At 41.8% G+C, this 27,991-nt stretch overlaps 1 protein-coding gene across 1 annotated transcript in view; it reads right to left on the bottom strand.

Moving 5' to 3' along the window:
• LRMDA (leucine rich melanocyte differentiation associated) overlaps positions 1-27,991 on the bottom strand; it is a 1,415,555-nt gene that overhangs the window by 1,376,710 nt on the left and 10,854 nt on the right. The window contains exon 2 of the mRNA XM_073595197.1: positions 14,392-14,492. Within this exon, the coding sequence (XP_073451298.1) occupies positions 14,392-14,492 (101 nt within the window). The remainder of the gene's footprint in view (positions 1-14,391; positions 14,493-27,991) is intronic.

The raw sequence follows: 27,991 nt of genomic DNA, 5'->3' as shown, positions 1-27,991 counted from the left end.
TGACATACCAGCGCTGTATCTATAGGACTTAGGAATTATAAATGCCTGACAGCTTCAACAGCTAAAGTGAAATCAATTAAAACCACAGCATTTACAATCCGAGAAGACATAACTGCACCATAACTACTCAAGACTACAATTTTCACATGACAAAAAAAAGCCATTCAGAAACCTTCAAAACCTGACAGGTCAAGAAAGAAGTTTGAAACAAACCCAACTTATAACCATCATCTCTCCTTTTTGTTTGTCAGATCAACGTTGCCACAGTCTGTGCAGTTACTGCTTCTGCCTGCCAGCTGCCACGAGGTGATTTTTCATGTCTTGTCAGAAAAAAAAAATCTTTTATTCTATTTGCTCTGCATTAACATGTCAGGTTTATTGATCAAGCTCTCTTCAGCTTCCACAGCAGGGCACTGTGCTCTTATGCCTAAGGGGGCTTTGATGTCATCATGGCTTTGCAGGCCAAATAATGCACATACTAAATGGATTTAATGCAGAAAATGTGTTTCTGTGAGACAGCTACATTAATAACAACCATCCATAGTGATAAATATGCATTTCTTTCAAGAGATAACACCACTCCCCTTTTCTCCTTTTGCACATTTTCCATAATCATTGACTTTTCCACAATTACACTATAACTCTTGTGGTATCTTTTGGATCGAATCCCATAGTTTCTAATTCAAGAAGTAGAAGAAGGTCTTCATTTACTGACAGCTGTATATTCGTGCCACAGCTGAATTTCCAATGCAAAACTCCTTAATATTCTGCAGAAAAACGTGGACTGCACTACAGACACCATAGGAGAGGAACATACTGAAAGCCTAATAAAACCCTTGCGTCAGTGGCAGCCATGATCTGGCTACAACATGCATTCAGATATTAAGGTGCTTACATGGAGAGATCACCTCCACACAAGGTGAATGAGAAACTAGGAGCCACAATCACAGAAACCGGTTGTCAGGTGCTCATCCGTCAAAATCCACACATAAGACAATGCAATGACACCACTTAAAGCAAAATTAAACCCTCCTGTCGTTTTCAACAAAGGAAGCTGCCATCTTAGTCTCTGTTTGATTTTCTGCTTTAATAATTTTTTTTTATTAGGTTTTCAATGTATAACAAAGTGAACACCAAATATGCCCACATAGGGGCTACATATGAAAACTTTGCCAGACAATAGAACACAGAAATAAGCAAATGGGAAAACCAAGAGGGATACCCTGTAAGAAGAAACAAAAAATGTAAAATTGTGTGCTTCCCATCCTAAGGACAATCCAAAGGAAGAGTAGAAGGAAGATGAAAGGTTAAAGACCCCAAGAGTAGGGGAAAGGAGAAGAGAAAAAGGGAGGAGAAGAAAGAGGGGGAAGGAAGAGGGTGAGGGGGCGAAGAGGGAACAGGGCATCAGGATCCTCCCAAGCGATGGTCATAGGTGACCTCTACTGGCCAGGTTTAACGAGAGAAAGGAGTACTCTATCCAAGGCTCCCAAATTGTGAGAAACTTGGTGTGGGAGTCCATTAAAATGCTATACATCTGTTCATTAATTATTAGTGTAGTCATGTGACACTGACTTTCAACCGCCATGATGCTGCACATGTGATCAGTTATTACACCAGCTAATTGATGGTTTGACAGTTTGGTTGTGCCCAAAAGCAAATGGGACAGTTGCATTCCCGACACGTGGTGGAATGTAACTGTTATTTGAAAGTTAGTTTTAGTTCCGCTTTAAGATTTGTTAAGGAGTTTTTGTTAAAAAGTTTCATCAATGTATAAAGTCCTGAATCTGACACCAACTGGTGATTGTTCAGTATTACTCAAACTTATTCAACATAACATTGTTTTAACTAGTTTTCTTCAGAAAAAGTTTGAATCTGTAAATTACTCACAATCTACAGTATCTCACAAAAGTGAGTACACCCATTACATTTTTTGTAAATATTTTATTATATCTTTTCATATTACAACACTGAAGAAATGACACTTTGCTACAATGTAAAGTAGTGAGTGTACAGCTTGTATAACAGTGGAAATTTGCTGTCCCCTCAAAATAACAACACACACAGCCATTAATGTCTAAACCGCTGGCAACAAAAGTGAGTACACCCCTAAGTGAAAATGTCCAAATTGGGCCCAAAGTGTCAATATTTTGTGTGGCCACCATTATTTTCCAGCACTGCGTTAACCCTCTTGGGCATGGAATTCACCAGAGCTTCACAGGTTGCCACTGGAGTCCTCTTCCACTCCTCCACAATGACAACATGGAGCTGGTGGATGTTACAGACCTTGCATCCTTTGTCTTTCGTTTGAGGATGCCCCACAGATGCTCAATAGGGTTTAGGGCTGAAGAATGCTTGGCCAGACCATCACCTTTACCTTCAGCTTCTTTAGCAAGTTACAGATGATAGCTGACACGTTTCGCACCGTTAGTGGCACTTAGTTATAGCTGTAGGTGGTCATCTTGGAGGTGTGTTATATTGGAATAATGCTGCGGCTCAGTCTCCGAAGAGAGGGGATCATGTACTGTGACATACTGAAGCAGAGCATGTTGGCATTCATGGTTCCCTCAATGAACTGTAGCTCCCCAGTGCCAGCAGCACTCATGCAGCCCCAGACCATGACACTCCCACCACCATGCATGACTGTAGGCAAGACACACTTGTCTTTGTACTCCTCCCCTGGATGCTGCCAGACATGCTTGCCACCATGTGAACTAAATAAGTTTATCTTGGTCTCATCAGACCACAGGACATCGTTCCAGTAATCCATGTTCTTAGTCTGCTTGTCTTCAGCAAACTGTTTGCAGGCTTTCTTGTGCATCATCTTTAGAAGAGGCTTCCTTCTGGGACGACAGCCATGCAGACCAATTTGAAGCAGCGTGCGGCGTATGGTCTGAGCACTGACATGCTGACCCCCCACCCCTTCAACCTCTGCAGCAATGCTGGCAGCACTCATATGTCTATTTCCCAAAGACAAGCTCTGGATATAACGCTGAGCACATGCACTTATCTTCTTTGGTCAACCATGGCAAGGCCTGTTCTGAATGGAGTCTGTCCTGTTAAACCGCTGTATGGTCTTGGCCACCGTGCTGCAGCTCAGTTTCAGGGTCTTGGCAATCTTCTTATGGCCTAGGCCAACTTTATGGAGAGCAAGAATTCTTTTAAGATCCTCGGAGAGTTCTTTGCCATGAGGTGCCAGGTTGAACTTCCAGTGACCAGTATTAGAGAGTGAGAGCCATAACACCAAATTTAACACACCTGCTCCCCATTCACACCTGGGACCTTGTAATACTAATGAGTCACATGACACTGGGGAGGGAAAATGGCTTATTGGGCCCAATTTGGACATTTTCACTTAGGGGTATACTCACTTTTGTTGCCAGCGGTTTAGACATTAATGGCTGTTTGTTGAGTTATTTTGAGGGGACAGCAAATTTACACTGTTATACAAGCTGTACACTCACTACTTTACATTGTAGCAAAGTGTCATTTCTTCAATGTTGTCACATGAAAAGATATAATACATTTTTTTTTTTTTAAATGTGAGGGATGTACTCACTTTTGTGAGATACTGTATACTGATGAATGTTTGGCTAAAACACTCAAAAATGTCCAAATCTATGCCACTGATTAGAGAAACATTCATACACGGAAATAACTGAACGCAGTAAGACTCACCAATACAAGAAGAAACGATGCTCACATATTACACACAAGATTGGCATGCAGAACAAATCTTATTTAAGGCTTTGCAACAGTGTACTCACTGTACTTAAACCCCTGCTGTCAAAATGCATAAAATTTATTTAATCTGATAGACAGAGAAAGGATTTTAAAACACACGGCTCATTGTCCAATAGAAGGATGCCTTTCTCAATGTCTGTATAGGTGCTACACTGCATGTGACATGTTAAAAGACCGCTTCTCTTTCCACCGATATCCTAAATCCTTAATCATTACAAACTATTCCTACAAAACTGGTACCCACTCTAAAAGCCCACGTTTGCCTCATTCAAGTATTTGCCACACTAGATATTTGACAATAGAATGCTTGCCGCATATTTCATACTAAAAACAGGATACCTATAGCTGGCTTACGGTGTAAGGATGGCTCTAGTGCTTATTGTCCACATAGCTGACTGTGGCACTTTCTATCAGAGACAGTGTGTGACAGAGGTGTGTTCCGTGACTAGGCCATACATGATAAATAGCGCCGAAGGAATTGTTGCACAGGAATGAAGCTGCTGAAAAGTAGCACTTCACCTAAACTACAGCTTGCAGAAGGGGAGGCTCATTTGGAAACAGCAATGTAATTCGGGGACCTGTATTTGAATCTCTTTTATGGTATCCTTTGTTTTGTCCACCTCTGTGTTCAACACCTGTCCCATGATCTGCATGTGTATCCTTCAGCAAGGCTGCTGCAATATTAAAGCCCAAATCAAAAACAGAAAAATCAGCACAAGGGATATAACTTACAACCAGTAGAAGGTGTCCCTTGTGTCATTTCTCTGCTGTTAGTAGTAATTCTCCATTGTCCTGCTACCCACCCCCACCCCCGCAATCTTCTGGTGCAGCAGGGTTAATACAGCTAAAGCCGGCCATAGACAGTTCGTATCCCTGCCAGTTCAGCAGGAATCGGCTGAGATTTGAACCATGCATGGACAGGCTTAATGTACCCAAGCTGATCATAGATCAACTTGGGTACAACCAGCCTGTTGGATTGTACATGCAATTATTGCTAGTGGCTGTTGTAACTGCTAGCAATAATCACTGTGTTCTCCCGGTGGGGGCAGCTTCTTCTGCCAAGAGAACACAGCTCCACAGGGGGGATTCCCCCATCAACACTGACTGTGTTGATGTGGTAATCGAGTAAATTTCTTTCCTGAAAACTGTAGTTGCAGGAAAGAAATTCGCTCTGTCTATGGCCAACCTAAAGAGAGCCTGACTATGCCTGCCCTTTCTACCCAACTCTGCCATTCATAGAAGCCATACTACAGCTTCTATGAATGGAACACGATCTATGAATGGAGGGGGCAAAACTATCAATCATCTGCCTGTCTTCCATTCTTAAATTGTGTTTTATTCCTAGAAGCTCACCACTGTATCTGTTAGTAATGGAAATACCGTAACTGGAATCTCACCCCATTTTGCACCAGGTCTCAAAACCTAACAAGTGAAAGCTTTATTTACTTTCTGGCTAGAGTTACTGGGCACAGTATCTACATGTGCCTAAATGGAAATTTGGTCGTTATTTTGATGGGGCCCAACCAGGTGCACTGGCTAAAGCGGTAGTAAACAGCTGAAAAAAAAATACCTGCAAGACAATAGCATAATGTGCTAGTATGCATCGCATACTAGCACATTATGAAATACTTACATTAGGACAAAGCTCCCGCAGCGCGCCCGGTCACCGATGAGGGGGCTGACATGTTCCCTCTGCGTTTCTTCTGGGTTCGCGGGCTCCGGCGCTGTGAGTGGCCGGAGCCGCAATGACATTCTGGCATATTCCGGCCACAATCCGACGGACCTTCAGAGTGCATGTGCCGCTGACGTCAGCGGCTGCATGCACGGTGACTATCTCCTAAACCATGCAGGCAACCATGGGCTCACATGGTCCTATGCTTACATTTGGGCAGCTGACCTTTACACCGAGAATAAGAGTTTTGCTTTCAACGTTCATTTATGGGAAACTAGAGAATAGCAAGACATGGATACCCACAGACATGAGATATAGTCCCCAACCTGCCATCTTTTTCAACAAATTGCTCAGATATCAATGCAAGATCACCCAATACAACATCCCAAGAATCTGTAACCTACAATTTAGGATTCCAGGTAAACACGTACTTGTTTTTAAAATGAAAACAAGAGCAGTACATTGCAAATAATTTCCAACAAATCTGCATTTAAAAATAAGTGATGAGATATACAATGTATCATGAAATACATGGAGTGATTATGGCAATCAGCACACAACATGCAATCAGTTTACTGAAAATTTGTAACCAGAACCTCAGAAGTTCTCTTGAGCTCCATCACTGCCATGAGCAGGTAAGTTACATACTTAATATCTCCGATAAGGCCCATTAGCAGGATAGTGAATCTGGAAGTGAAGCTTTATGCATTTTTAGTCTTTAAAATTATTTTTGCAACTGTATTCCCTTTAGCTGTAATGCCCGTTATCAATAAAATTCTCAGTTAAAAAAATTATTATTTTTGCAATTTGTTGGTCGGACGCCTTCATCGTTTATACTCCACCATTTTGTAAGTATACTTTCCACATCTAGGAAATCCACCATACCAAATTGAACACACAATGTATTCCTTATTAATGGATGTCTACTGTGCCTATTGGAAAGAAACAGCTTATAGTATCATTATGCAATGTTGGGTGGTTCATGAACGTATGCTGGTTCATCCTCTGGGCAGCAGGCATTTTAAGTTGCCTACACAAGTTTTGTGTTTTTTTGGAGCCTTTGCCTTCATATAAGTAAAATGTCAACTCACTGGCCAAGGAGAAGTGTTAAACAGCAAAAAGGGGTTACCTCGTGACCATGCAAGCTCTGGTTGCAAATTCCTTTATAGGAGCCCTCCAAATTAGCTGAAAAGGGGCCAGCTAACTCTTTTACCATCAACATAACACAGATCCATGTGTTGCCAGAGCTCTAAAAGTTATTATATTTTTGCTTTATTTGCATGTTTTGCCAATAAAATGTTTTCCCATGTAACAGTTTAATTCTTAATACTAGCACTTACCTTATAATGGACCACAGGGGAGCCAATGGCATTGCATTCATCATCAACAACAATTATATGCATTATCTCGCCTTCAGACAAAAACTTATACTTGTGGTAAAATATTAAAGTGATATTAAACCCTCAGTTTGTAAGCACTTTCAGCAGCTGATTTAATCAATCACTTACTTACTGCAGCTTCTTCATCTTTTAATCCTTGCTTAAGTTTAAGCTAGTGCCATGACCACTGCCCCAGGTTTCCCATTTCAAGGTGGCTCCTTTCCCTTGCAGGGTCCTATGGAGCCGCCTTGCATGCAAGGACTAAAGTTGACTAGACTCTTACAGCCCTGGTGCCTAACCTGCGGCCCTTGGACTTCAGCACTCTGTAGTCAGAACGATCATTAGGATAATAGCATTGATCTCTAAAAGCTTCATGTAGCATGTCCCCAGTTTCATATGGTCTTCTGCAGCATACCGGTACATATCCCCAGCCACAAATGTAGAATGTACACACTCTCTGACCCTCATTTCCTCCATTAGTTCTGCAGTTTCTGAAAGTTCTCTCAATCATTACATATATTGAACATTATGTGCAGCATTTGGTGATGTCAGGGGACGTATTTTAGATGACAACCACTGCCCTACACTGTTTACATCAGTAGAAACACAGTACCATAGCAGGGAGAAGGAGCCAACATCATTGAAAGTTGAAAACTACAATTGCTGGGGTAAGAATTTTAACAAATACTTTACTAGGGAATGTTTATTTTATTGTGCTCAATGTGTTAAGCTAAAAAACTTTGAGGGTTTAATACTACTTTAAGCTTACAGTAACCTATGCTAAGATCATGCACAATATGTATTTACATCTTCTGAACAAGCAGAAAAAGTCATTTAAAACAAGCCCAAATTCATATCTGTATCTACAAGCATTATGGAAAGCTTTAAAGCTGTACATTTTTTTGGGATACAACATCAGTCAATTAATTCACCTCTAATGCAGAGTATCACCATGTAGGCTGCTGTTCACTGTACAAATCTTTCCTTCAGTTATGCTGTATATTACACAGAGTGGTGATCTTACAGTGCTGTTTGGATGAGAAGCAGTGGCTGCGATAGTGAAAGATCCAGTCGTCTGTCTTCCCTTTTCTCTCCCTTTGTTCATAAAAGGTTTTGTATTCTTTTCACAGGATGCAAGGTATTCTGTAAATGGAGAGGGGGAGCTTTGTCATTCATCCACCCCTTCTTTTTCATCATCCATTCACGGAGCTCCTTGTGTCCATTTGTGAATGGATGGGGAAAGGATGGCAAATGACCAGATCCTGTTGCAGTGCACTGCCTCTTATTCCTGCAGCACAAGAAGATCACCACTCTGTAGTATTCAGCATCACTAAAGAGGCAACTTGGATCTTATACACAGAAGCCAGCCAGGCATAGTATACTCTTCATTAGAGGTAACCTATTTAAGTGGTGCTGTAACAGAAAAACATTTACTGGATTCCATTTTGTGAGTAATGTGACAGTCACCTTAAAGCTGAACTTCAGGAATGAGACAAAATCTACCCTTGCAGCGAGGCCTACCGCACTACAAGGTTTAAATGCTCATTTATTCTAGTAGTACAGAGATAAAGTATATTACTTACCCTATCCCTTGGTATAGCAGGCTCCAGCTCTGTGCAGGGCTATTAACCCTGTCTTGTACATGAGAAGGCAAGAATGCAACTACAACTGGAGAGCACCTTGCCAGGGACCAGTCACATTAATTAAGGAAGCCTGCTGGAGGAAGGAATGATGTAATACACCTTATTCCTGCCCCCTAAAGCGGGGGTCCACCTATCTATTGTTTTTTTTTTTTTTTTAGTTCATTCACAAACTTTTCTTCTCAGCATTACATACTCACATATTGTGTGTAATATGTCCGCCTGTGTCAGATTTTGTCGGAAAGAATAACTTATATTATTCACTGCAGGCGGTTTCCATCTTCATTGTGGGCATTTGAAGCCCACAAGCATTTATTTCCTGGATGTGGTGAATGCTGTGCTCCCAGCATTCACCGCTCGTTCCTGCACATGCTCAGTGGCATCCTGGGAAGCCTGAGACTAGCTCCCAGGTGGCTGTGCGGAGTCTGGGAGAGGCTAGAAACACGCCTACTCCCATGGGAGGAGAACCAGGAAGTGCAAAGAAGAATAGAAAAATAAAAGGTAATTACGGCGATTTAAATTTTTTTAAACGGCATGTCAGCATCTAGGCAAGGAAGAGAATACATACAGATATTGTTCAAAATTTGGGTGGAACCCCGCTTTAAGCCTTGTACACACCACTCACAGCTCCGGTCGGAGCCGCTGTACTAACAATTTGATGTTAGTACAGCGATCTCCCCTGCTGAGCTTATTGTGTTCTGACAGGGGGACGGCCCACCCCACCAGAACACTCCGGTCAGTGCTCTCAGGCATTGGCTGAGAGCGCTGATCAGGAGCCAGTAGGCTGCTGGTTTTCCAGCATGCTCGTCTGCATAGGCGTGCTCACAGGGTATGCCAGGTGTAATCACCCCCTTGCGGTGCAGATTCCCCCTGTTTAGACCCCTGATATTTCACCAAAGCCCTCCTAAAAAATAAATAAGATTTTGTCTCATTCCTGGAGTTCAGAAAGAAGCATCTTAACTGCACAGCAAAAAAATATATAAAAAAAGGTGTGGAAATTAAAGTTGAATATGTTACCAGGAAGCACATAATTAAAAAAAACTTAAAACATCCAGCACCCGATGTCAAATTAGCAGAAAGCTATTTACATACACTAAGTGCTTGCTGATGCTATATTTTACTGATGTATGCCTTTAAAGAGACCCTGTAAACAACTTAAGAAATTGCAGTTAAAAACTCAGAAAAAAAAATCAAGTATTTTAAAAGGCTAACTTGCAGCCTTCTTTTGTATTAACTTGAAAAGTTATTTTTAAATTCAGTAAAAAATTTGACTGCTCTAGCAGAATACAATGCCCTAGCTCAACCCCCCCTCTTCTTGCTTGTCATAGCTCACTCCTGTTTTGGGAATGTCTAAATCAGGGGTGTGCAACCAGCGTCCTGAAATGGCTATGAATGTGGCCCAACACAAATTCATAAACTTACTTAAAAATCTACAATTTTTTGGGGTGAATTTTTTGTAAAAATGTGTTTACACTTCGCAAACATGTGCATGGAATTAAGTTTTATCTTCGCAAAAAAAAAATCCCCCACTCTTCACAATCACGCCTTATTCATGTCATCAGTTTTCGGCAGCACCTACATTTGTGAGCAACTATTCTCAAGGATGAAGAACACGAAGGGCAAAATTTGAACCAAAATATCAGATGAGCACCTTGAGAATTCATTGAGAATTGCTACTCTATCCATCCAACCAGATACTGATGTGTTAGTTTAGTGTCAAATATTGCACTAGTTTTATGTTGCCCTCTTACTTTTATAATATAATATATTAATAGTAAAAAGGTCAGGTCTGAACATGTAGGCACTTTACAAAATAATCTAGAGCGGGTGACTGGGGACATAGAAAAGGCTAATTCATTAAATACTTTCTTCACTTCTGTGTATACAAAAGGAGCATGGGGGAGCTCATGTCCATAATGGGAATGGTATTGATACAGCCCCAAATTACCCACAATGGTTCAAAAGTGATATGGTTCAGAAATATTTAGACAGACTAAAGGTAGATAAAGCACCTGGACCTGATGGCATCCACCCACGGATCCTAAAAGAAATGAGCTCTGTCATTTCAAAGACATTGTTTCTAATTTTTAGGGACTCGTTAATGATGGGAATGGTACCACTGGATTGGTGTAGGGCCAATGTGGTGTCCATATTTAAAAAGGGAACAAAGTAAATATAGACCTGTTAGTTTAACTTCTATAGTCGGGAAGATACTGGAGAGTTTAATAAAAGACCACATACAGTCAGGTCCATAAATATTGGGACATCAACACAATTCTAATCTTTTTAGCTCTATACCACCACAATGGATGTGAAATGAAACGAACAAGATGTCCTTTAACTGCAAACTTTCAGCTTTAATTTGAGGGTATTTACATCCAAATCAGGTGAATGGTGTAGGAATTAGAACAGTTTGTATATGTGCCTCCCACTTTTTAAGGGACCAAAAGTAATGGGACAATTGGCTGCTCAGCTGTTCCATGGCCAGGTGTGTGTTATTCCCTCATTATCCCATTTACAAGGAACAGAAAAAAGGTCCAGAGTTAATTTCAAGGGTGCTATTTGCATTTGGAATCCGTTGCTGTCAACTCTCAATATGAGATCCAAAGAGCTGTCACTATCAGTGAAGCAAGCCATCATTAGGCTGAAAAAACAAAACAAATCCATCAGAGAGATAGCAAAAACATTAGGTGTGGCCAAATCAACTGTTTGGAACATCCTTAAAAAGAAAGAACGCACCGGTGAGCTCAGCAACACCAAAAGACCCGGAAGACCACGGAAAACAACTGTGGTGGATGACCGAAGAATTCTTTCCCTGGTGAAGAAAACACCCTTCACAACAGTTGGTCAGATCAAGAACACTCTCCAGGAGGTAGGTGTATGTGTGTCAAAGTCAACAATCAAGAGAAGACTTCACCAGAGTGAATACAAAGGGTTCACCACAAGATGTAAACCATTGGTGAGCCTCAAAAACAGGAAGGAAACATTAGAGTTTGCCAAACAACATCTAAAAAAGCCTTCACAGTTCTGGAACAACATGCTATGGACAGATGAGACCAAGATCAACTTATACCAGAGTGAAGGGAAGAGAAGAGTATGGAGAAGGAAAGGAACTGCTCATGATCCAAAGCATACCACCTCATCAATGAAGCATGGTGGTGGTAGTGTCATGGCGTGGGCATGTATGGCTGCCTATGGAACTGGTTCTCTTGTATTTATTTATGATGTGACTTCTGACAAAAGCAGCAGGATGAATTCTGAAGTGTTTCGGGCAATATTATCTGCTCATATTCAGCAAAATGCTTCAGAACTCATTGGACGGCGCTTCACAGTGCAGGTGGACCCGAAGCATACTGCAAAAGCAACCAAAGAATTTTTTAAGGGAAAGAAGAGGAATGTTATGCAATGGCCAAGTCAATCACCTGACCTGAATCCGATTGAGCATGCATTTCACTTGCTGAAGACAAAACTGAAGGGAAAATGCCCCAAGAATAAGCAGGAACTGAAGACAGTTGCAGTAGAGGCCCGGCAGAGCATCGCCAGGGATGAAACCCAGCGTCTGGTGATGTCTATGCGTTCCAGATGTCAGGCTGTAATTGACTGCAAAGGATTTGCAACCAAGTATTAAAAAGTGAAAGTTTGATGGGTGATTGTTAATCTGTCCCATTACTTTTGGTCCCTTAAAAAGTGGGAGGCACATATACAAACTGTTGTAATTCCTACACCATTCACCTGATTTGGATGTAAATACCCTCAAATTAAAGCTGAAAGTCTGCAGTTAAAGCACATCTTGATCGTTTCATTTCAAATCCATTGTGGTGGTGTATAGAGCCAAAAAGATTACAATTGTGTCGATCTCCCAATATTTATGGACCTGACTGCAGATGAGTTCTTGTTGGGAAAAAATATTTTAAGCAACAGACAGCATGGATTCACGAAAGACAGAAGCTGTCAAACAAATCTGATTTCTTTTTATGAAGAGGTAAGTAAAACCTTGGACAGAGAGGTCATTGTGGACGTGGTATACTTGGGATTTTACAAAAGCGTTTGACACAGTTCCCAACACGGCTCATGTGTAAGGTAAAGTCTACAGGCTTGGAAAGATCAGTTTGTAAATTGATAGAAAACTGGCTAAAAAAAATCGAATTCAGAGAGTAGTGGTTAATGATTCTTACTCTGAATGGTCTAAGGTTATCAGCGGTGTACCCCAAGGTTCAGTGTTGGGACCCTTACTTTTTAATACCTTTATAAATGATATTGGGTCTGGGATTAATAGTACCATTTCAGTCTTTGCAGATCACACCAAACTATGCAGTGAAATAGCGTCCTTACAGGATGTCTCCAATTTACAAGCCGACCTCAATGCGTCTAATTGGGCGACTATGTGGCAGATGAGGTTTAATGTTGATAAATGTAAAGTTATGCACTTGGGGGCTAAGAATATCCATGCATCATATATACTAGGGGGAGTACAACTGGGGGGGATTTATAGTGGAGAAGGATCTGGGGGTTTGGGTAGATCATAAGCTTAATAATAACATGCAATGCCAAGCAGCAGTTTCCAAAGCAAGCAAAGTCCTTTCCTGTATTAAGAGAGGTATGGACACCAGAGAGAGAGATATAATTTTGCCCCTGTTCAAATCATTAGTAAGACCTCATCTGGAATATGCAGTTCAGTTTTGGACACCGGTTCTCAAAAAGGATATCCGGGAACTGGAGAAAGTGCAGAGAAGGGCAACCAAACTGATAAGAGACATGGAGGAACTTGGCTATGAGGAAAGATTAGAGGAACTGAATTTATTCTCTCTTGAGAAGAGGAGTTTAAGTGGGGATATGATCACCATGTACAAATATATAAGGGGTCCATATAGTGACATATAGTGAACTTGGTGTTGTTATTCACTTTACAGTCAACACTGAGGACAAGGGGGCACTCTTTACACCTAGAGGAAAAGAGATTTCATCTCCAAATACGGAAAGGTTTCTTCACAGTGAGAGCTGTGAAAATGTGGAATAGACTCACTCCAGAGGTGATTCTGGCCAGCTCAGTAGATTGCTTTAAGAAAGGCCTGGATTCTTTCCTAAATGTACATAATATAACGGAGTACTAACATTTATAGGTAAAGTTAATCCAGGGAAAATCCGATTGCCTCTTGGGGGTCAGGAGGGAATTTTCTTCCCCTGCTGTAGCAAATTAGATCATGCTTTGCTGGGGTTTTTCGCCTTCCTCTGGATGAACTGTGGGTATAGGATTGTGTATATGGGATGGTTTGATATTAGTTTTTATTTATTTATTTTTATGGTTTAACTAGATGGACTTGTGTCTTTTTTCAACCTAACTATGTAACTAAATAATAAAAATTATTACAAAAAATTATTACAAAAAAAATGAAGTTTTATTACTCAGATAGGTACATTATCTATATCAGGGATCGTTGACTTGTGATCTGCCAGACTGATCATCAGTTCTCCTTAATGTTGGTGTATTTTATGTGCGGCCCAAGATAAATTCCTCTTTTTCCAATCTGGCCCAAAAAGGTCAAAAGGGTGGAACCCCCGGTCTTAATACTGTATGTGCTGGCCCAGCATCTATGCCCCTCACTTCACCTTCCTGCATAACCTTTTATGTAGCTGTTGGGGGAGAAGTGAAGGTGAATGTCATGTGAGAGACAGCTCTGAGTCTGCTGACATCACATCCAAGATGGCAGTACAAAGCAGCAGTCTCAGGGTTTTTGGACATTTAAACAAGAGAGGCGTTTACACATAAATAACATGCATAAGTTAAATGCACATATAATCATATAGGCAGATTTTTATTAAAATAAATAATCAGGCAACAGGGTCTCTTTAAAGTAGACATCCTTCATAGAAGTATATAGTCATTAAAGCTTACTACTCAAGAACTAAGGCAAGAGTTCAAATGCTTATTTTACATGAAATATGAAGTAAAGCCACTTACTGTAATAAGTTAAAGCTCAGATCCAGCCTCTTTGCAAAATTACCATATTTGCAAGCAAGAAATCTTGGAATTTCGGCACAATCTTTTCCAATGTAGGACACCTATAATAGCAAACAAAGGCAGATGTATTTTCCACAGATGCTTTTTCTTTTTTTAAAGTTTAGAGGAATGCCACCCAAAATATTTTCCTTGTTCATGGTGAGAATGGTACATTGATTAATCGTACAAGGATTCTTACATTACCTACCTGTAGCGTGTTGTATTCCTTGTGCTTCTGTCTTGTAGTTCAGTAGAAATCTTCCGTCCTTTGATGCCCCCTTCTTCCACCCCTGCTTCCATAATCTTCTGGTGTGATGGGGACTAATAGAAGTGAGGGACTGTCAATCACAATCTATGAATGGAGGATGGGTGATTGAAAGGTCCACCACCTCCATTCATAGATCATGCTTCATTCACGGAAGCTGTAGTAGACTTCTATGAATGGAGGAGAGCTGGGTGGAAAGGGCGGGCACTCTTGATGAGAGCCTGTGACTGCTCCATTCTATTAATCCCAACAATACTGGAAGATTACACTGGCAGGTGTGGGGGGCATCAGAGGATGGCAGATTTCCACTGAACTAGAAGACAGAAGCGCAAGGCACACATCACACTGAAGACAAGTAATGTCCCTTGCACTTAACTTGTCATTTTTTTTTTGTAGGCAAACTTAGGACTTTAAGTTGGAATACACCAGCAGAACTTTATTGGAAATGTTTGGTTTTTGCAGCGTTCTTTTGATTTTCTAATGGTTAGTGAGGTCAACATACGTTTGTTTTCGACAAGAAAAAAAATCAAAAAAGCAGAAAGAATTTTTTTTTTTTTTAAACTAAACTAATGAATTTCTAGCTATAAATGTGGTTTTCCTTTGGGAAAATTGTACACTCACCGGCCACTTTATTAGGTACACCTTGCTGGTGCCGGGTTGGACCCCCTTTTGCCTTCAGAATTGCCTTAATTCTTCATGGCTTAGATTCAACTAGGTATTGGAAACATTCCTCAGAGAATTTGGTCCATATTGACATTATAGCATCACGCAGTTGGTGCACATTTTTCGGCTGCACATCCATGATGCGAATCTCTCATTCCACCACATCCCAAAGGTGCCCAATTGGATTGAGATCTGGAGGCCATTGGAATACAGTGAACTCATTGTCATGTTCAATAAACCAGTGGTGAGATGATTTGAGCTTTGTGACATTGTGCATTATCCTGCTGGAAGGAGCCATCAGAAGATGAGTACACTGTAGTCATAAAGGGATGGACATGACCAGTAACAATACTCAGGTAAGTGGCATGTAAAACGATGCTCAATTGGTACTAAGGGGTCCAAAGTGTTCCAAGAAAATATTCCCCACACCATTACACCACCAGCCTGAACCGTTGATACAAGGCAGGATACATCCAGGCTTTCATGTTGTCTACGCCAAATTCTGACCCTACCATCTGAATTTTGCAGCTAAAATCAAGACTCACCAGATGAGGCAACGTTTTTCCAATCTTCTATTGTCCAATTTTGGTGAGCCTGAGCAAATTGTAGCCCCATTTGCCTGTTCTTAGCTGACAGGAGTGGCACCCGAAGTGGTCTTCTGCTGCTGTAGCCCATCTGCTTCAAGGTTCGATGTGTTGTGTGTTCAGAGATGGTATTCTGAATACCTTGGTTGTATTGAGTGGTTATTTGAGTTACTGTTGCCTTTCTAGCATCTCGAACCAGTCTGCCCATTCTCCTCTGACATCAACAAGGCATTTTCCTCCACACAACTGCCTCTTACTGACTATTTTCTCTTTTTTCTGACCATTCTCTGTAAACCCTAGAGATGGTTGTGTGTGAAAATCCCAGTAGATCAGCAGTTTTTTAAATACTCAGACCAGCCCGTCTGACCTGAACCACCATGCCACATTCAAAGTCGCTTAAATTCCCTTTCTTTCCTATTCTGATGCTCGGTTTGAACTTCAGCGAGTCGTCTTCACCACATCTAGATGCCTAAATGCATTGAGTTGCTGCAATGTGATTGACTGATTATCAATTTGTGTTACCAAGCAATTGAACAGGTGTACCTAATAAAGCGGCCGATTAGTATATATTCTGTAATGAAACCTGTCTAATACGGTTCCATTCAAATAACAAACCTAGACAAATTGTTAAGGGCTTTGGAACAAAATTAGTTGACTCCATGATGGCAAGAAAAAAAGTCCCTACCAACAACTTTTCTGCAAACAAAGATCTAACTGTATATGGCCAGGTTTACTGCTGTGCATGATCTGGTTAAGCTTCCCTCCACAAACAGGGCTCATGCTGATACACGGCCCAAAAAAATGTATCAAACAAATTTTAGTCTACATTCACACCAGCATTTTAGGCCGGTACTAATTGCAGAAGATCAGAAGATTCCTGCTGCAGCTGTGAGCGACTAGGTGTCTCCAGCCCTGTTCACTATGATGACAGGTCAGCAATGGCTGCATCTATTCATAGCTCTCTGCTCACCTGCATACAGAATAGGGTCAGCGGCCGCACCTAGGCTCTCACAGCCACAGCAGAAATCAGAAGATTCCTGCCACTGCAATTTGCACCGGCCTACATTAGTAAATGTAACCGAACAGTGGCTTTAGAAACTGTTGTGACATTAAAGTGTTACTAAACCCAGGACCCTGCATTTACTAGATCTGGTCTCCCACAGTACACAAAACATGGAAATGAAATTATTTTAGTAAATATAAACTGCTAAATACCTTTTCTCATCACCAGTATATAGCAGTCTTGTGACTTCTATCAGTGTTTGGTTAAAGCTTGTAGGAGGCGTTTTTCATTCTCCTCTTACTGTCCTATAAGGCTGCAGGACCCCTGACCCTCTGGCTGGACTTTGCTGATAACATGCACCCTCCCAAGAAAACAAAAAACTCTCTAGCAACACACACCAAACTGAGCATGTGCACAGCGCCTCCAAGGCTCTGTTCTATCCGGAGATGGATTGGGGACAGTGGAAGAAGTGGGGGGGGGGAGAATAAGAGAAGACAGGATCAATGAGGAGGATTAACCCCTTAGGTTCTACAGTGAATATAATAAGCATGCTTTACTGCATATGCAGACCGATTTTACTGTTGTGTGTTTAGTAACACTTTAAGATTACTTTGTAAATCAAAAACATTGGATAAGCACAAGCAAGGAAAGCCATTTGGAACTCACTAGTATTGATGAAAGACCTTACAGTGGAGACCAGTATGGGTCTCATTTAAACTGCAGAAAATCTAATAGTGTGTATGGGGTCTAACTAACCTTAACCCAATGCCTCAAAGTTTGAGAAACACTGCCCGAGGCAACAACTCTACTTTGTATTCATAAATCATTTAAAAAAATAACTATTACTCAGGTTTCACTGAGGGTTGCTTATTTGAAACTTTCATTCAGTCCGTCAACCCTTCTAACTTTCTAAAAAAGGGGGAAAAAAAAAAACACAAACACACCTTTTAGACACAATACACACATAGAACTGAAACTGAAAGAGAAGGTTTACAACATGTGAAAGCTTGCATAGGATGAGAGAACCTTTGAGATCAGCAAATACAAAATACTTGTAAAAGCTACAACCCTTACGGGACTTGTATGCTCACGGTTAGATTTTAATGAGATGCCCCCATTGGCCATCGTTTCTGGGCTGCCCCCTATGACCACAGAACTTTGTGGTCTCCTATCTTTCTATACTAAAGTAATTAGGATAACCCGTGGGTAATGAAATGATGATGTCTTTACTTTATCCTTGGGCCTTATATAAGAAATAAAAGAGATAGAAAAATATAAACAAGGGGCAGCCTGTGGCTCTAGGCCAAGGCCTCTATTATCCTTCTAAAAACAAAAGCCTGCCCATGTTCATACACTGAAAAAGAGCTGCCAGTGTGGGGGGGAAAGCAGACCACAGAGAAGGGAACCCTGGAAGCAAAGAAGGAGTAAAAAGTTATTATTTCATTGAATACTGGTTTTCACTGCATGCATTTTAGCAGTTGCATTGACTAAGGTATAAAATGTTAGGTAAATAGCATTGAAATACTATAATATATATCACACACACAGTATCTCACAAAAGTGAGTACACCCCTCACATTTTTGTAAATATATACCCTTTTATGTGACAACACTGAAGAAATGACACTTTGCTACAATGTAAAGTAGTGAGTGTACAGCTTGTATAAATTTGCTGTCCCCTCAAAATAACTCAACACACAGCCATTAATGTCTAAACCGCTGGCAACAAAAGTGAGTACACCCCTAAGTGAAATGTCCAAATTGTACGCAATTAGCCATTTCCATCCCCGGGGTGAATGGGGAACAGGTGTGTTAAATTTGGTGTTATCGCTCTCACTCTCTCATACTGGTCACTGGAAGTTCAACATGGCACCTCATGGCAAAGAACTCTGAGGATCTGAAAAAAAGAATTATTGCTCTACATAAAGATGGCCTAGGCTATAAGAAGATTGCCAAGACCCTGAAACTGAGCTGCAGCACGGTGGCCAAGACCATACAGCAGTTTAACAGGACAGGTTGCACTCAGAACAGGCCTCGTCATGGTCGACCAAAGAAGTTGAGTGCACGTACTCAGCGCCATATCCAGAGGTTGTCTTTGGGAAATAGACATATGAGTGCTGCCAGCATTGCTGCAGAGGTTGAAGGGGTGGGGGGTCAGCCTGTCAGTGCTCAGACCATACGCCGCACACTACATCAAATTGGTCTGCATGGCTGTCGTCCCAGAAGGAAGTCTCTTCTAAAGATGATGCACAAGAAAGCCCACAGTTTGCTGAAGACAAGAAGACTAAGGACATGGATTACTGGAACCATGTCCGGTGGTCTGATGAGACCAAGATAAACTTATTTGGTTCAGATGGTGTCAATCGTGTGTGGCGGCAACCAGGTGAGGAGTACAAAGACAAGTGTGTCTTGCCTACAGTCAAGCTTGATGGTGGGAGTGTCATGGTCTGGGGCTGCAGGAGTGCTGCCTGCACTGGGGAGCTACAGTTCATTGAGGGAACCATGAATGTCAACATGTACTGTGACATACTGAAGCAGAGCATGATTCTCCCCCCTTCGGAGACTGGGCTGCAGGGCAGTATTCCAACATGATAACAACCCCAAACACATCTCCAAGATGACCACTTCTTTTCTAAAAAAGCTGAGGGTAAAGGTGATAGACTGGCCAAACATGTCTCCAGATATAAACCCTATTGAGCATCTGTGAGGCATCCTCAAACGGAAAATGGAGGAGTGCAAGGTCTCTAACATCCACCAGAACCATGATGCCATCATTGAGGAGTGGAAGAGGACTCCAGTGGCAACCTGTGAAGCTCTGGTGAACTCCATGCCTAAGAGGGTTAATTAACCACTTGCCGACCGCCTCACGCTGATATACGTCAGCAGAATGGCACGGGCAGGCAGAATAACGTACCCATACGTGATCTGCCTCCCGCGGGTGGGGGGTCCGATCGGACCCCCCCCCCGGTGCCAGAGGCGGTCGGCTTTGGTCTGGGAGTGTTCAGAGATGAGGGGGAGGCCATCCATTCGTGGCCCCCCCCTCGCGATCGCTTCCAGCCAAAGAGAATCCTTCCCTGCCTGTGTGTACAAACACACACACACACACACACACACACACACACACACACACACAGTAGAACATGCCAGGCATACTTTACACCCCCGATCGCCCCCCAATCACCCCTCCCCCCCGTCACACTGACACCAAGCAGTTTTTTTTTTTTTCTGATTACTGCATGGTGTCAGTTTGTGACAGTTAGAAGTGGTAGGGCAGTTAGTGTTAGCCCCCTGTAGGTCTAGGATACCCCCCTAACAAAGTTTTAACCCCTTGATTGTTTATTTTTTATAGTGTCAGGGCACCCGCCGTTTATTACCGAATAAAGGTTTAGCCCCCTGATCGCCCGGCGGTGATATGCGTCACCCCAGGCAGCGTCAGATTAGCACCAGTACCGCTAACACCCACGCACGCAGCATACGCCTCCCTTAGTGGTATAGTATCTGTACGGATCAATATCTGATCCGATCAGATATATACTGGCGTCCCCAGCAGTTTAGGGTTCCCAAAAATGCAGTGTTAGCGGGATCAGCCCAGATACCTGCTAGCACCTGCATTTTTCCCCTCCGCCCGGCCCAGCCCAGCCCACCCAACTGCAGTATCAATCGATCACTGTCACTTACAAAACACTAAATGCATAACTGCAGCGTTCGCAGAGTCAGGCCTGATCCTTGCGATCGCTAACAGTTTTTTTGGTAGCGTTTTGGTGAACTGGCAAGCACCAGCCCCAAGCAGCATCAGGTTAGCACCAGTAGCGCTAACACCCACGCACGCACCGTACACCTCCCTTAGTGGTATAGTATCTGATCGGATCAATATCTGATCCGATCAGATCTATACTAGCGTCCCCAGCAGTTTAGGGTTCCCAAAAACACAGTGTTAGCGGGATCAGCCCAGATACCTGCTAGCACCTGCGTTTTGCCCCTCCGCCCGGCCCAGCCCAGCCCACCCAAGTGCAGTATCGATCGATCACTGTCACTTACAAAACACTAAATGCATAACTGCAGCGTTCGCAGAGTCAGGCCTGATCCCTGCGATCGCTAACAGTTTTTTTTGTAGCGTTTTGGTGAACTGGCAAGCACCAGCGGCCTAGTACACCCCGGTCGTAGTCAAACCAGCACTGCAGTAACACGTGGTGACGTGGCGAGTCCCATAAGTGCAGTTCAAGCTGGTGAGGTGGCAAGCACAAGTAGTGTCCCGCTGCCACCAAGAAGAAGACAAACACAGGCCCGTCGTGCCCATAGTGCCCTTCCTGCTGCATTCGCCAATCCTAATTGGAAACCCACCGCTTCTGCAGCACCCGTACTTCCCCCATTCACATCCCCAACCAAATGCAGTCGGCTGCATGAGAGGCATTTTCTTTATGTCCTCCTGAGTACCCCTACCCAACGAACCCCCGCAAAAAAGATGTTGTGTCTGCAGCAAGCGCGGATATAGGCGTGACACCCGCTATTATTGTCCCTCCTGTCCTGACAATCCTGGTCTTTGCATTGGTGAATGTTTTGAACGCTACCATACACTAGTTGAGTATTAGCGCAGCATTCCACAGACTAGGCGCCATTTCACAGGGTCTCCCAAGATGCCATCGCATTTTGAGAGACCCGAACCTGGAACCGGTTACAGTTATAAAAGTTAGTTACAAAAAAAAGTGTAAAAAAAAAAAAAACACAAACAAAAATATAAAATAAAAAAAAAATAGTTATCGTTTTATTGTTCTCTCTCTCTCTATTCTCTCTCTATTGTTCTGCTCTTTTTTACTGTATTCTATTCTGCAATGTTTTATTGTTATTATGTTTTATCATGTTTGCTTTTCAGGTATGCAATTTTTTATACTTTACCATTTACTGTGCTTTATTGTTAACCATTTTTTTGTCTTCAGGTACGCCATTCACGACTTTGAGTGGTTATACCAGAATGATGCCTGCAGGTTTAGGTATCATCTTGGTATCATTCTTTTCTGCCAGCGGTCGGCTTTCATGTAAAAGCAATCCTAGCAGCTAATTAGCCTCTAGACTGCTTTTACAAGCAGTGGGAGGGAATGCCCCCCCCCCACCGTCTTCCGTGTTTTTCTCTGGCTCTCCTGTCTCAACAGGGAACCTGAGAATGCAGCCGGTGATTCAGCCAGCTGACCATAGAGCTGATCAGAGACCAGAGTGGCTCCAAACATCTCTATGGCCTAAGAAACCAGAAGCTACGAGCATTTTATGACTTCGATTTCGCCGGATGTAAACAGCGCCATTGGGAAATTGGGGAAGCATTTTATCACACCGATCTTGGTGTGGTCAGATGCTTTGAGGGCAGAGGAGAAATCTAGGGTCTAATAGACCCCAATTTTTTCAAAAAAGAGTACCTGTCACTACCTATTGCTATCATAGGGGATATTTTCATTCCCTGAGATAATAAAAATGATTTAAAAAAAAAAAAAAAAAAAAAAATGAAAGGAACAGTTTATAAAAAAGAAAAAAAAAAAAAGAAAAAAAAAAAAAAAAAAAAAAAAAAAAAAAAAAGCACCCCTGTCCCCCCTGCTCTCGCGCTAAGGCGAACGCAAGCGTCGGTCTGGCGTCAAATGTAAACAGCAATTGCACCATGCATGTGAGGTATCACCGCGAAGGTCAGATCGAGGGCAGTAATTTTAGCAGTAGACCTCCTCTGTAAATCTAAAGTGGTAACCTGTAAAGGCTTTTAAAAATGTATTACTTTTGTTGCCACTGCACGTTTGTGCTCAATTTTAAAGCATGTCATGTTTGGTATCCATGTACTCGGCCTAAGATCATCTTTTTTATTTCATCAAACATTTGGGCAATATAGTGTGTTTTAGTGCATTAAAATTTAAAAAAGTGTGTTTTTTCCCAAAACATGCGTTTGAAAAATCGCTGTGCAAATACTGTGTGAAAAAAAAAAACTGAAACACCCACCATTTTAATCTGTAGGGCATTTGCTTTAAAAAAAATATATAATGTTTGGGGGTTCAAAGTAATTTTCTTGCAAAAAAAAATAATTTTTTCATGTAATCAAAAAGTGTCAGAAAGGGCTTTGTCTTCAAGTGGTTAGAAGAGTGGGTGATGTGTGACATAAGCTTCTAAATGTTGTGCATAAAATGCCAGGACAGTTCAAAACCCCCCCAAATGACCTCATTTTGGAAAGTAGACACCCCAAGCTATTTGCTGAGAGGCATGTCGAGTCCATGGAATATTTTATATTGTGACACAAGTTGCGGGAAAGAGACAAATTTTTTTTTTTTTTTTTTGCACAAAAGTTGTCACTAAATGATATATTGCTCAAACATGCCATGGGAATATGTGAAATTACACCCCAAAATACATTCTGTTGCTTCTCCTGAGTATGGGGATACCACATGTGTGAGACTTTTTGGGAGCCTAGCCGCGCACGGGACCCCGAAAACCAAGCACCGCCTTCAAGCTTTCTAAGGGCGTAAATTTTTGATTTCACTCTTCACTGCCTATCACAGTTTCGGAGGCCATGGAATGCCCAGGTGGCAAACCCCCCCCCCCCCAAATGACCCCATTTTGGAAAGTAGACACCCCAAGCTATTTGCTGAGAGGTATAGTGAGTATTTTGCAGACCTCACTTTTTGTCACAAAGTTTTGAAAATTTCAAAAACAAATGAGAGCTACAAAATACTCACCATGCCTCTCAGCAAATAGCTTTGGGTGTCTACTTTCCAAAATAGGGTCATTTGGGGGGGGGGGGGTTGTGCCACCTGGGCATTCCATGGCCTCTGAAACTGTGATAGGCAGTGAAGAGTGAAATCAAAAATTTACACCCTTAGAAATCCTGAAGGCGGTGATTGGTTTCGGGGCCCCGTACGCGGCTAGGCTCCTAAAAAGTCCCACACATGTGGTATCCCCGTACTCAGGAGAAGCAGCTAAATGTATTTTGGGGTGCAATTCCACATATGTCCATGGCCTGTGTGAGCAATATATCATTTAGTGACAACTTTGTGCAAAAAAAAAAAAAATTTGTCACTTTCCCGCAACTTGTGTCAAAATATAAATATATACGTGTGTGTGTGTGATATATATACACACACACACACACACACACACACACACACACACACTCTGTCTGCTAAATGCCTGGGGCGAAAAGAAATTAAAGTCAAGCTCCACCCAAAAGGGGAAGCTCTGCTTGTTTGCACCTTTTCCCCCCTCCACTGCCACATTTGGCACTTTTTGGGGGGAGGGGTAGAGGGTACCTGGTTTTGACAGGTATCCGCTCCCAGCTCAGATTGCAGCGGCAAGTTTGCCCCCCTTTCCCCCACAGCCTTCCGAGACACATCACAGGCCACAGAAGACTACAGGATCATTCACAATGCGCAGTGCGGCTCGGGCATGCGCAATATGAAACCAGCTGTTAAGCCACAAGGCTTCACTGCCTGTTTCCCTTACTAGTTAAGCCAAGGTCTGCACCGATTGAAGAATCAGTTCAGGTGAAGATACAGCTGGATCCCTGGACAGGTAAGTGTCCTTATATTAACCACTTACCGACCGCCGCACGACGATGTACGTCCAAACTTTGGCGGCGGATATCGTCGTTATGGCAGCAGCTAGCTGCCATAACCCGGTATCCCCGTTTTCGTGCGGTGGCCGGCTTTCAGATAAAAGTGGTCCCTGCAGCGGATTCGCCGCAAGATCACTTTTATCGGTGGCGGGAGAGGGCCCCCCCTCCCGCTGCGATCGGGTGCCCTCCACCGCTTACCAGAGCCGTCGGTAGCGGCGGAGGCGATCGCATCTGTCTCCGTCCTGTGCCTGGAGACGAGTGAGGCTAAGATGGCGCCCACTCGTCTCCATGACACTGCTGGGCAGAAGCGACGTCAAAACGTCACTTCCGTCCACGCCTCTTAAAGGCACATTTTTTCAAATGTCATTTTTTTTTAAATGACTTTTTTTTTTTTTTTTTTTGCATTTTAGTGTAAATATGAGATCTGAGGTCTTTTTGGCCCCAGATCTCATATTTAAGAGGTCCTGCTATGCTTTTTTTCTATTACAAGGGATGTTTACATTCCTTGTAATAGGAATAAAAGTGACACCATTTTTTTTTAAACAGTGTAAAAATAAATAAAATATTGTAAAATAAATAATAAAAAAAAAAAAAAAAAAAAAAAATTTTAAACCCCCCCCCGTCCTGACAAGCTCGCGCGCAGAAGCGAAAGCATACGCGAGTAGCGCCCGCATATGAAAACGGTGGTCAAACCACACATGTGAGGTGTCGCCGCGATCACTAGAGCTAGAGCAATAATTCTAGCCCCAGACCTCCTCTGTACCGCAAAATATGCAACCTGTAGAATTTTTTAAACGTCACCTATGGAGATTTTTGAGGGTAAAAGTTTGAAGCCATTCCACGAGCGGGCGCAATTTTCAAGCGTGACATGTTGGGTATCAATTTACTTGGCGTAACATTATATTTCACAATATAAAAAAAAAATTGGGCTAACTTTAGTGTTGTCTTATTTTTTTATTCAAAAAAGTGAATTTTTTCCAAAAAAAGTGCGCTTTTAAGACCGCTGCGCAAATACGGTGCAAAAAAAAGTATTGCAACGACCGCCATTTTATTCTCTAGGTTGTTAGAAGAAAAACCATATATAATCTTTGGGGGTTCTAAGTAATTTTTTAGCAAAAAAACCTGTTTTAAACATGTAAACACCTAAAATCCAAAACGAGGCTGGTCCTTAAGTGGTTAAAGTCAGCAGCTATAATAATTGTAGCTGCTGACTTTTAATTTTTTTGGAGGGCAAGACGAAGGAGAGAAATTTAAATCAATGAAGTGATTTCGCGCAAATAGTGATAAACAGTACAAAATAAATTAACCCATAGGCATAAGGAGAGTGTTTATAATATTCCAAGATAAAATTAAATAAATTGTGTGTTAGATATCTGTCTATATTGGCCAAATAAAAATGATATGTGCAAATGATGGATTTCACTCTTGCCCGTGTATACTTTAACAATATCCTTAATATACTTGTGTGCAATTGGATGTATATCACCTAGTGTGAGCTAAACCAAAAAATAAAAGTCAAAGAACACAACTTTAAATTTCAAAAAAATAGTTGACAAGTCCAGTGGTTGCTACAGTGAATGGGGAGTGGTGAGGTTCTATGGCTGTTAAAATAGGTGACGATGATTATTCACAATAATCCTGTTGTGGCTCCTTTAACAGTCTGGTCTCCCAGGTCTCTTACCTCAATGCTATAAATAGCAAGCAATCACCATTAGGGATATCCACTGACCTCCCTGTATAGTCAATGTGATCTCTCTGGATGATGTATTTAACAGTATTCCTTCTTAGGATGCAGCGGTATGTTGTCCAATCAAATTAGTGTAGGGAGGTACCTCAATGTAAGAAAGGGAATAAGGAGGAAAAAAAGGCCTCCAATAGTGTAGTATGTCAGGTCTAAAAATGTGTTTATTAAAACATAGTAGCTTGGACTCTTACACAGAAAAGATAACACAATAACACAGGGAACAAAATAGGCATTGTTCCTCGCCTTCTCACGTCACTTCCGGTCGTGGCTCTTCCCGGTCAATCCCTACGCGTTACATTGCCTCTCACAACTTCATCTGGGGAACCGGATTGCCTATTGGGCCAAGCCTTTATTGCCATGTACCCGGAAGTAGTTGAGCGGCCATTTTTTGGAAGTTCGCGATATGTAAACATTTACTATTTTTATATATATATTTTTTATATTTATATATATTTTTATTTTATGATTTATTCATTCAAATATTTTTTATATTATATACCCTTCATCTCCTGAACACAAGGATGGTGTGAACACGGGATCATCACCTGGAGCGGTAATTTATCTGCCTTGCTAAAGAAACTGAGGGTAAAGGTAATGGACTGGCCAAGCACGTCTCCAGATCTAAACCCTATTGAGCATCTGTGGGGCATCCTCAAACAGAAGGCGGAGGAGCGCAAGGTCTCTAACTTCCACCAGCTCTGTGATGTCGTCATGAAGGAGTGGAAGAGGACTCCAGTGGCAACCTGTGAAGCTCTGGTGAACTCCATGCCCAAGAGGGTTAGGGCATTGCTGGAAAATAATGGTGGCCACACAAAATATTGACACTTTGGGCTCAATTTGGACATTTTCACTTAGGGGTGTACTCACTTTTGTTGCCAGCAGTTTAGACATTAATGGCACACAAGTATATTAAGGATATTGTTAAAGTATACACGGGCAAGAGTGAAATCCATCATTTACACATATCATTTTTATTTGGCCAATATAGACAGATATCTAACACACAATGTATTTAATTTTATTTTGGAATATTATAAACATTCTCCTTATGCCTATGGGTTAATTTATTTTGTACTGTTTATCACTATTTGCGCGAAATCACTTCATTGGACTTAGATTGTTTAGTGTTATGTGTTACACTTATAGATTTTGCTGCACTTTTATTTATGTCACACAGCGCGAGAGCCTTTCAAAACCAAAGGAGAGAAATTGCAGACATGCCTGACTTCTTCTGCATGCAGCACAACCACCATAGTATAGTTATAAATGTGGAGCAAATAATAGCCAAATCACAAATGGAATATGGAATATGATCTCTCATGGCTAGTTAAAGTGGAAATCCTGGCAAGTTATGAAAACACAAGGACTCTTTATAAGGCAACAATGAAGGGGGCTTTGTGCCTTGAAAGCCTTCTATGCTTTTTACTACAGATGGGTGTTAAAAGTATTAGTCCCAAGGCCAATCTAGATGTCCACTTTTCAGTCATGTGAGTTACATTAGAAAAATCACCCAAAAATAAAAATATTACCAATTGCCACAGTAAATCACGTGAAAGGGTGTAAAATCCAATTCCAAAATGGCCACCATGCCACTGAAACAGTTTAGGGAGAACCCGTGAAGATATAAATGTAGGTGCTGTCCCTGCTTTAAATAGTGCAAGCTCTAAGGCCATCAAACTGATCTTGACTTCGCTAGCTAGTTTGTCAGTAACCTAGAACACAGTGC

The sequence above is a fragment of the Aquarana catesbeiana genome, linkage group LG08 (genome assembly GCF_042186555.1).
Source record: "Aquarana catesbeiana isolate 2022-GZ linkage group LG08, ASM4218655v1, whole genome shotgun sequence".
Taxonomy (NCBI): Eukaryota; Metazoa; Chordata; class Amphibia; order Anura; family Ranidae; genus Aquarana; species Aquarana catesbeiana.
The sequence above is the reverse complement of the archived record's forward strand: the minus strand, read 5'-3'. Positions and strand labels throughout refer to the sequence as shown.